At 46.7% G+C, this 10,843-nt stretch overlaps 1 protein-coding gene across 1 annotated transcript; it reads left to right on the top strand.

Annotated features, from left to right (window-relative positions):
* The first annotated feature begins 3,120 nt into the window (after positions 1-3,120).
* On the top strand, positions 3,121-10,578 carry KLF6 (Kruppel like factor 6). Its single transcript, XM_038755875.1, has 4 exons — positions 3,121-3,460; positions 7,556-8,132; positions 9,365-9,488; positions 10,082-10,578. The coding sequence occupies exons 1-4, from the start codon at positions 3,206-3,208 to the stop codon at positions 10,131-10,133; spliced, it is 1,008 nt and encodes a 335-aa protein (XP_038611803.1). The 5' UTR covers positions 3,121-3,205; the 3' UTR covers positions 10,134-10,578.
* Positions 10,579-10,843: the final 265 nt, after the last annotated feature.

Genomic DNA, 10,843 nt, shown 5'->3' with positions numbered 1-10,843 from the left:
GAATGAACTCAATCATGAATAATCCCCTTCCACTGCTAAGCGCTCAACAAATACGACTGATTGAATGAGTTCAATCATGAACAATGCCCTTCCACTGCTAAGCGCTCAATACGATTGAATGAATTCAATCCTGAATAAGCCCTTTCCACTGCTAAGTGCTCAACAAATACGATTGATTGATTGAATGAATTCAATTATTATGAATAATCCCCTTCCACTGCTAAGTGCTCAACAGGTATGATTGATTGAATTCAATCATGAATAATCCCCTTCCACTAAGCACTCAAATTCGATTGATTGAATGAATTCAATCATGAATAATCCCCTTCCACTGCTAAGTGCTCAACAAATATGATTGATTGAATGAATTCAATCATGAATAATCCCCTTCCACTGCTAAGTGCTCTACAAATACGATTGATTGAATGAGTTCAATCATGAATAATCCCTTTCCAATAATAAGCACTCAACAAATATGATTGATTGAATGAATTCAATAATGAATAATCCCTTTCCACTGCTAAGCGCTCAAATACGACTGACAATGAATTCAATCATGAATAATCCCCTTCCACTGCTAAGCGCTCAAATATGACTGACTGAATTCAATAATGAATAATCCCCTTCCACTGCTAAGCGCTCAACACATATGATTGATTGAATTCAATAATGAATAATCCCTTTCCACTGCTAAGCACTCAACAAATATGATGGATTGAATTAATTTAATCCTGAATAATCCCTTTCCACTACTAAACTCTCAACAAATATGACTGACTGAATTCAATGATGAATAATCCCCTTCCACTGCTAAGCGCTCAACACATATGATTGATTGAATTCAATAATGAATAATCCCTTTCCACTGCTAAGCACTCAACAAATATGATGGATTGAATGAATTTAATCCTGAATAATCCCTTTCCACTACTAAACTCTCAACAAATGACTGACTGAATGAATTCAATGATGAATAATCCCTTTCCACTGCTAAGCCCTCAACAAATACGGTTGATTGAATGAATTTAATGATGAATAATCCCTTTTCACTGCTAAACCCTCAACAAATGATTGATTGAATGAATTCAATGATGAATAATCCCTTTCCACTGCTAAGCACTCAAATACGGTTGATTGAATGAATTTAATGATGAATAATCCCTTTCCACTGCTAAGCACTCAACAAATACGGTTGATTGAATGAACTCAATCATGAATAATCACCTCCCACTGCTAAGCGCTCAACAAATATGATTGATTGAATGAATTCAATCATGAATAATCCCTTTCCACTGCTAAGCGCTCAACAAATACGGTTGATTGAATGAATTCAATCATGAATAATCACCTTCCACTGCTAAGTGCTCAACAAATACAACTGATTGAATGAGTTCAATCACAAATAATCCCCTTCCACGGCTAAGCGCTCAACAAATACGGTTGACTGAAAGAGTTCAGTCATGAATAATTCCCTTCCACTGCTAAGCGCTCAAATACGATGGATTGAATGAATTCCATGATGAATAATCCCCTTCCACCGCTAAGCGCTCAACAAATATGGTTGATTGAATGAGTTCAATCCTGAATAATCGCCTTCCACTACTAAGCGCTCAACAAATGCGATGGATTGAATGAATTCAATGATGAATAATCCCCTTCCACTGCTAAGCGCTCAAATACGACGGATTGTATGAATTCAATGATGAATAATCCCCTTCCACCGCTAAGCGCTCAACAAATACAGTTGAATGAATGAGTTCAATCCTCAATAATCCCCTTCCACTGCTAAGTGCTCAAAAAATACGGTCGATTGAATGAGTTCAATCCTCAATAATCCCCTTCCACTGCTAAGTGCTCAACAAATACGACTGATTGAATGAGTTCAATCACAAATAATCCCCTTCCACTGCTAAGCGCTCAACAAATGCGATGGATTGAATGAATTCAATGATGAATAATCCCCTTCCACCGCTAAGCGCTCAAATACGACGGATTGTATGAATTCAATGATGAATAATCCCCTTCCACCGCTAAGCGCTCAACAAATATGGTTGATTGAATGAGTTCAATCCTGAATAATCGCCTTCCACTGCTAAGCGCTCAACAAATGCGATGGATTGAACGAATGCAATGATGAATAATCCCCTTCCACTGCTAAGCGCTCAACAAATAGGGTTGAATGAGTGCAGTAATTAATACCAGATAGAATTGAATGAATCATTTCCTTCCTCGGCTAATCATCCCCTCTCTCTCCGGAACCAAATAAAAAAAGGGATGGGGAGGGGGACGGACTGAGCAAGGACGGTGTGTGGGCCTCGGGCAGAGGCTGAGCTGCACGTGTCGCGCAGGGGGCGGGCGGCGGGGGCAGTACCGCGGGGCGCCGCTAGGGGCGGGGCGCAGTACCGCGAGGCGCCGCCAGGGGGCGGGCGCAGTACCGCGAGGCGCCGCTAGGGGGCGGGGCGCAGTACCGCGAGGCGCCGCTAGGGGGCGGGGCGCAGTACCGCGAGGCGCCGCTAGGGGCGCCGTCCGGGGGGGGGCGGGGGAGCGGAGGAGCTTAACAAAGGACGGAAGAACGGGGATGCGACGACTACGGACCTCGCTCTGTCCCCGTATAACGCAACCGGGGACCTGCCCCCAAGCAACCGGGCAGGGTCCCTCCCGCGCCCGGCCAGCAGGCCCGGCTTCCCCCGTCCGCGGCCGGGCCCGACTCGTCGGCCCGGCGGCCGGCTCCCGCCTTATATACCCCGCTAAAAATAGCCGGCGCGGCCGCCCACCAATGGGGCCGCCCGAAATTTCGAATCGGGCCAATGGCCGGGGCCGGGACGGAGGGGGCCCGGTCACGCCAGGCGGGGCCGCGCCGCGTCGAGGGCGGCGATTGGGCGGCGCTGACGTCATGGGCGGGGAGGGGACGGCGCTGATTGGGCGGCCGGCGGAGCCGGCGCGGAGCGGCTCACGTGGTGGGAGGGGAGGGGGAGGGAGAAGGGGGAGGGGGAGGGCCTAGCAGCGGCAGCGGCGGCAGCAGCAGCAGCAGCAGCAGCAGCAGCAGCAGCAGCAGGAGGAGAGGTTTGAATAGGGAAGTTTTGCAGGGGTGACGTTGGCAGTCAGTTGGGTGTTTGCAAATATTGTGCAGGCTGCCCCGAGCGAGGCTCCGCGAGCCGGGAGCATCCCGCCCCGCCGCCCCGGGTGGCCGCGCACCCGCGTTTGCATGCAACTTTTCACCTCCTGTGCAGGAACTGGGTCCGGCGACCCGGGGGAAAGCGCCGTCCCCCGCCCGCCGCCTCCTCCTCCGCCTCCCCCTCCTCCTCCTCCTCCTCCCCGCAGCTCGCAGCCCGGGCCGGCCGCCGCTCCCCGACCAGGCATGGACGTCCTCCCCATGTGCGGCATCTTCCAGGAGCTCCAGATCGTGCACGACACCGGCTACTTCTCCGCCCTGCCCTCCTTGGAGGAGTACTGGCAACAGGTAAACGACCCGGGAAAGAGGAGGGTGCAACGCTGGGGGAGAGGGAAGGGAGGAAAAAGAAGAAGGAGAAGGAGAAGGAGAAGAGTGTGTGTGTGTGTGTGTGATTGCACCTGCATACGCGAGGGTGTCAAGCGTGGAGGGGGGTTTAAAATCCGCTTTGAAACCTCATGTCGCTGCCTCTTGTTTGGAAAGGGGGGTGTCATTGAAGGAGACGTTGTTGCAATGTTTTTCCCTTTTTTTTTTCTTGCCGTGTAACCTCCCCAGCGCTCAGAACAGCGCTTGGCACATAGTAAGCGCCTAACAAATACCATCATCATTATTTTGGATCTTCCAAAGAGCAGCCACCAGAATGGAAAGCCCACGTTGTTAGTGTTTTTCCCTTTTTTTTTTGCCATGTAACCTCCCCAGCGCTCAGAACAGTGCTTGGCACATAGTAAGCGCTTAAAAAATACCATCATTATTATTATTTTGGATCTTCCAAAGAGCAACCGCCTGAATGGAAAGCCCACGTTGTTAGTGTTTTTCCCTTTTTTTTTTTGGCCATGTAACCTCCCCAGCGCTCAGAACAGCGCTTGGCACATAGTAAGCGCCTAACAAATAGCATCATCATTATCATTATTATTTTGGATCTTCCAAAGAGCAACCACCTGAATGGAAAGCCCACGTTGTTAGTGTTTTTCCCTTTTTTTTGCCATGTAACCTCCCCAGCGCTCAGAACAGCGCTTGGCACATAGTAAGCGCCTAACAAATACCATCATCATTATTATTATTTTGGATCTTCCAAAGAGCAGCCACCAGAATGGAAAGCCCACGTTGTTACAATGTTTTTCCCTTTTTTTTTTTTGCCATGTAACCTCCCCATTGCTTAGAACAGTGCTTGACACATAGTAAGCGCTTAACAAATACCACCGTCATTATTATTATTTTGGATCTTCCAAAGAGCAACCGCCAGAATGGAAAGCCCACGTTGTTACTGTGTTTTTCCCTTTTTTTTGCCGTGTAACCTCCCCAGCGCTTAGAACAGTGCTTTGCACATAGTAAGCGCTTAACAAATACCATCATCATTATTATTATTATTTTGGATCTTCCAAAGAGCAACCATCAGAATGGAAAGCCCACGTTGTTACAATGTTTTTCCCTTTTTTTTTTTTTTTTTTTTTTGCCATTTTGGCTCTTCCAAAGAGCAACCACCAGAATGGAAAGCCCACGTTGTTACAATGTTTTTCCCTTTTTTTTTTTGCCATTTTGGCTCTTCCAAAGAGCAACCACCAGAATGGAAAGCCCACGTTGTTACAGTGTTTTTCCCTTTTTTTTTTTTTGCCATTTTGGCTCTTCCAAAGAGCAACCGCCGGAATGGACATCCCAAACTCTCCCCAGCTTTGCTTTCGCAAAATCCCGTTCCCAAATCAGCCAATCAGTCGTATTTATGGAGCGCTTACTGTGTGCAGAGCGCTGTACTAAGCGCTTGGGAAGTACAAGTTGGCAACAGATAGAGACGGTCCCTACCCAACAGTGGGCTCACAGTCTAGGAGTCCTTTGGCAGAAGTTTTGTGCTTGTATCAAGGCCAGACTCCAACAGCTGGATCTTGTCAAAAGGGACTTGCCTTTACTGCCAAGATTATATATGTAGTTTTTAGGCCTTTTTGTTTTGTTTTTGTTGTGTGTATGTGTGTGGTTTGGGTCCCCCCCCCCCCCCCCCCCCCCCCCGGTATTTTCATTTTCTTTTTCAGGCTAGTGGAAAGTCTGCTAGCTTCGTCCTTCTCTCCTTGAATTTTGTTTTGTTTTTCTTTTCCTCCCCCTTGGGAATTCGGAAGATTCACCCGGTTCCGACTGTTTTCCTTACCTGTTAACTCCTATTGACCGGCACAATCTGTTTGCACAACCAGTGACTTGTCAGTCATATGACAATGATCCTGTTTTATTAATTGCTTCAAGCCTTAGTTCGGGAATACGAAGAGAGGCAGGTCCTGACATTACGTGGAACTAGATTTTAGAGGGTTTCTTTTTATTTTGGTAATTTAAAGATATCTTCCTCCAAGTGATCCCTGACTTGACAGACTGACAGTTCTGCCATTGTTTGGCTTTAAATCTAGAGAGGGTCCTTGGTTGTCCTACAGTCCCCGCTGTGATGTTTGCTGCTGCTTTTTTCTTTCCCCTCCAACTGAATTAACAGATCAAATATTTTCTTGTTTGGTGGAAAGACAAGAAATCTTTTTCTTTTAAGACGGATGAAATGCAAAGCGTTGCAGTCTTCACATGCCAGATTAATTGTCTGCGATCCTCTTTCTTCTCCACCCCCCCACTTTTATTTTCCCCCCTTTTTTTTCCCCTCCTTAAAGAAGCAGCTCCATAGTACGTGATTGAAATTGATCTAAGTAGTTTCCTTCAGGCATTTGGGATTTGGGCAGTGAGCCAGGGTTGGCTCCCAGTAGCCTTCAGAGGCATTTAAACGCACAGAGCGCTTCATTCTGGCCCTTAGTGCTCATCTACATAATGGAGAATTTAAATTAGCCAGATTATTAAAGTTTAACAAGATCTCAATAAATGCTTTCTCCTGTTTCCTTGGAGGATCAATGAAATATTGTGTAGTCCCTTATCAATAGCTTTAATACGTTCCACGGCTTAGATGTCTAATGATGGGGGGGGGGGGGCTGTCTAGAAAATACAGATTTTTCTCTTTTTATCCTGCTTGCTCACGCAAGATATGTGATGAGACTGGGGGAGGTGGGGTTGTGCGTGTGCTACAATGTATCTGTGAGGCAGCTAGCTAGAGAAATGTGTGGTATTTGGCTAGGCTGGAAGGCGAGGAAGAAGTATTCGGTACAGAAACTTAATCTGTAGCCCTGCCTGGCTCCAACAGACAGCCTATTACAGACGCACTGGCAGCTAATCCTAGTGGAAGTAAGAAGAAGAAGAAGAAACAAATAATTTTCATTCTAAAATGTTTCCTACCATTTTTTTTTTCCAGTGGCTAGAAAGTTTGAAATGGTGGGGAGAGGGGATGCTGATCACTGCAGTTGTAGCCACTTGAAAGGTTGGTTGTGGGGCGGGGGGGGACACGTTGTACATGTCACATTGCATGTATATTTGAACAGAGTACTTTCTTGGCTGTTGGTCAGAATTTTAAAAGGAAGTCTCCTTTGGCATTGCGTGAAAGAAATAGAGTGATGACTCATACGGTTGTACTCTTGGCCAGTAGATAAAGTTCTTGTTAATTGTAGACTCCCAGCAGGACCCTAGAGTAATTTCCCCTTTCGCATCCTTTACAATAGCCCAGTGCTATTACGGAACTTTTTTTTTTTTCTTCCCTCCTGTTGTCGAAGTTCCTCATGTTTCTCCGACCACTGTAGAAGTAATGTGGCGTGCATGCCGTTGCACTTGGAAATGACATTCTTTGAAAGTCTTGTAGGTTGGAGTTTTCATACACAGGAAATGGGTGGTTATCTGCAACTCCATTGATGTCCCCGAATACAGAATTTTTTTTGTTGTTGTTGTTTCGTTTTGGGTTTTTTTTTTTCTTTCAGCGACTCGCTACCATACTAGAATGTGGTTTGGTGCTCTGACATAGCGCTCCAACTTTAACGGCCTGTCAGACCACATTGCGTGCAATATAGCCCTTGTACGCCTGAGTACGTGTGCGCCTGTGTATGTGTAGAATGAATGATTTTTTTAACTGTATTAATAAAGATCATTCTTTATAATGTGAGATAACGTGATTAAACCTGTTGGGGGTGTTGTGTGTTTCGTTTTGTTTTGGGTTTCTTTTTTTTGAGGTGTCTGTAAGAAACGTCAGCACTAGTGACAGCAATAAAATCAACTTCATGATCATCGCTCACTTGAGTCATTAGTTTGAATGTTTGGTGAGCTAAGACGGGTTTGATTCCTGAATTGTTGCCCAGTTCCTAAAAATTCAATTCCTGTAGTAGATGATCTCTTGATCTTACAAGAGATCTTTGGGTTCTGGGTGATGTGACTTATTTGTTTTGTTTCCTTGATTTTTCTTTTTTGCATGCCTTTGGAAATTCGCTGTGATTTTTTCATTTCGAAGGTGTATCTAATTCCTGTGTCCCTTTCTTTAATTTTCATTCTGTGTAGACGTGCTTAGAGCTGGAACGGTACCTTCAGAGCGAACCCTGTTACGTGTCAGCGTCAGAAATCAAATTTGACAGCCAGGAAGATCTGTGGACCAAAATCATTCTGGCTCGGGAGAAGAAGGAGGAATCCGAACTGAAGACTGCTTGCAGTCCAAAAGAGGACCTTCCCATCAGCCACAGTTTCAGCCAGAGCTTAGAAACCAACAGTTTGAATTCTGATGTCAGCAGTGAGTCATCAGACAGCTCTGAGGAACTTTCACCCACTACTAAATTTACCTCCGACCCAATCGGCGAAGTTTTAGCCAATTCAGGAAATTTGAGTTCATCTGTCACTTCCACCCCTCCTTCTTCTCCGGAGCTGGGCAAAGAACCTTCCTCTCAACTGTGGAATTGTACCCCCGGTGAATTACACTCGCCGGGTAAAATCCGTTCTGGTACTGTGGGCAAGAGCGGGGAAAAGGGCAGCGGGGACGCCTCTCCGGATGGCAGGAGGCGGATTCACCGGTGTAACTTCAACGGCTGCAGGAAAGTGTACACTAAGAGCTCCCATCTGAAAGCACATCAGCGCACTCATACAGGTCAGTAGGCCCCGGTGTCTACCGAGGAACGAGCCCATCGGCAGGGAATACCCTGACGATAATGTTGTCATCCCATTTCACAAGCATTGGGTCAGCGCCTGGCGCGCGGTGCGGTCCTACCAGACGTTTACCGGCACTCAAGACCTCACTTCCTCATTCTTTCCCTAAGCGAGTTGGAGCCGTGGGAGAGCAGAAGGGAATTCTTTAAGGCCGGATGCTAGTCACCCAGGTGAACACTTTCAAATGAGGGACAGGAAGCTGCAGCCCGGTTTTTATCCTCTCACTTCGTTTCGATGATGGGGGATGGAGGACCGATCTCAGTCGCAAATAGGTGAATGGAGAGTAGGCGGTCCCTTTTGTTGGAAATCAGATTTCAGGAGCTAACTGTCAGGGACTCGGCGCATCCCCACGTATTCATAAGAAGTAACCTGTGGCCGATACTGGAGGGTCGGGTGGCTTTCCAAAGGCATACGGCCTTTTGTCTCCTACCTTTTGTCTGTGGTGGTTTTTTGCTCTTCGAAAAGCCTGCTCAGTTTTACAACCTAGAAAAGGGGCTTTTTTGTCGTGCGCAAGAGCCGTGGCCGTCGTGACCGTTGGTTTCAGGTTTTCCGTATCCTGGGCTATCTTAAGCAGTGTTTAGCTCTTGTTGTTTGCAGCTAGGCTACTTAGCAGTAGACTCTTACTCATCAGGCTTACAAGAAGAGCGCATCAGTCAGAGGAGGTTGCTTGTTCAGAAATTTTGTCTTTCAAGATTGGAAGGTGCAGAATACCTTTCGTGTTCAGCATCCGAGAAACGTGGGGACGTCAGAGAAGGCCGTGGAAGGAAGGAGGAGGAAAAATTCAGATGTGTGGGCTGGGGAAACGGGCCGATTCTAGGTGGCAAGCTGAAAGAAGCTGCCACCCGATAGGATAGGTGTCCCAGCTCTCTCTGCCACTTTCGCATCCTTCTTTAGTAAGAGTCCCCTGAAGGTGCTCACTGGGAGGATCGTGTTATTGCGAACCGCATGGAGTTGAGGCAGAGTTGTTCCTGACCTCCACAGGAAGTCTTTCAGAGTGCTTTGCACTTAGTAAGCACTTAACAAATGCCATCATTGTGACTATTTGGGGATTCTTTTCTTAAGGCTCCTCCCTGTGTAGATCTTGGGGTTATTGACAACATCTGTATGTTTTAATAAGTGCTCCTCTCCGCTTCGTCGACGTTATGGATAACCTATAATGTGCTTCACTTATAGGAGAAAAGCCTTACAGATGCTCGTGGGAAGGGTGTGAGTGGCGTTTCGCAAGAAGTGATGAGTTAACCAGACACTTCAGAAAGCACACTGGTGCCAAGCCTTTTAAATGTACTCACTGTGACAGGTATGTGAATGAGAGCTACTTTTTTTTTTTTTAAAGACAGGTTATTAGTGACGCACGGGAGAAGGCCAGCGTGATTATTAGAACATTCATTAGTTATGATTCTGCTCTTCTAACAGACATTATCACCCCTCTTCTTTCAAAGGTCTTGACTTCATGACAAGACCTAATTGGTGTTACTTTTTCCTTCTAACAAAAGACACGTACTAATACAGCGTTGGGCTTCGGTGGTGCCTTCCAGACTAGACTTTGTTTGGAGCCCAAGTTAAAGGCCTTCTATCGGACACCTAGTTTCAGACTCCCCTCATAGCAATTGTAAGCAACTCTTTACTCCTGTAAGTCCCCTCGACTGTAAGCTCCCGAGGGCAGGGATCGCGTCTACTACTAATTCAGCCGTACTCTCCCAAGCACTTTAATACAGTGCCCTGCGCACAGCGAGTGCTCCGTAACTGCTACCGATGGATCCAAGGGCGGTATCCATGAAAGCCAACAATACGATTGAATGAATGAAAGTAAGAGACCGGTTAGTGGGCGGAGGAGCTCCCATCCTCTCACGGTCGTCGTCCTGACTCTCTTTGCTTTTTTGTTTCTTGCAGGTGTTTTTCCAGGTCTGATCACCTGGCCCTTCACATGAAGAGGCACCTTTGAAGGGGTTCAGGAAGCGAATCCTGTGGGCGAAGCAGCTTCAAGGTTGAACCGGCCTTGGAAGAAGGGATGCGTGTTCCAGCCAAAGCATGCCATTTTGCACCCTACCCAGTTGCCTCCAGGGCCTTTTCTAGGAAGGTCTATCGAGGGCTAATAAAGTCATGTAAGAAGCGGCAGAGCACCCATGGCGCGTGACGTTCGGGGCTTTCCCGAACTCGCTCACTGGTACCTAACCTTCCGAGTGGCCCCAAAGCCTTTGCCGTGAGCATGTGCACTGAGAATGTTAATGACTGGGCGACTGTATGTTGAGGATCTATTAATGACTGTATGCTGAGGCACACTTTTTTTTTGTCCTTGAAGAGGGGAGGAAAAAAAGTAGTCTGAATGTTACGTGTGTAAGAAAAATACCATGAGATGGGACGACCACCAATCATTCTCCGGGGCGGGACGGGAGGGAGGGGGATCTGCACCTTTTTTTTTTTGTTAAATTAAAAAAGAAAAGGGAAAAAAAATGGAGGGTGGGGGTGGGAAAGTCAGGACCCCAGAGTGGAGGTTGGGGTTGGCGGGGGAGCCCCCTTCCCCGTGTGAGAGGAGCTTTTGGTGTCTGGTGCAGCTATTAAACGTGCAATGTGTCAAGTAGCTTGTTTTAACTTGCTACAGAGCTCATTTGTAATCCATTGTATAAGCTGTGTATTTACAAATATAACACAATT

This window comes from Tachyglossus aculeatus, chromosome 13 (assembly GCF_015852505.1).
Source record: "Tachyglossus aculeatus isolate mTacAcu1 chromosome 13, mTacAcu1.pri, whole genome shotgun sequence".
Taxonomy (NCBI): domain Eukaryota; kingdom Metazoa; phylum Chordata; class Mammalia; order Monotremata; family Tachyglossidae; genus Tachyglossus; species Tachyglossus aculeatus.
This window is presented reverse-complemented; position numbering and strand designations above follow the sequence as displayed.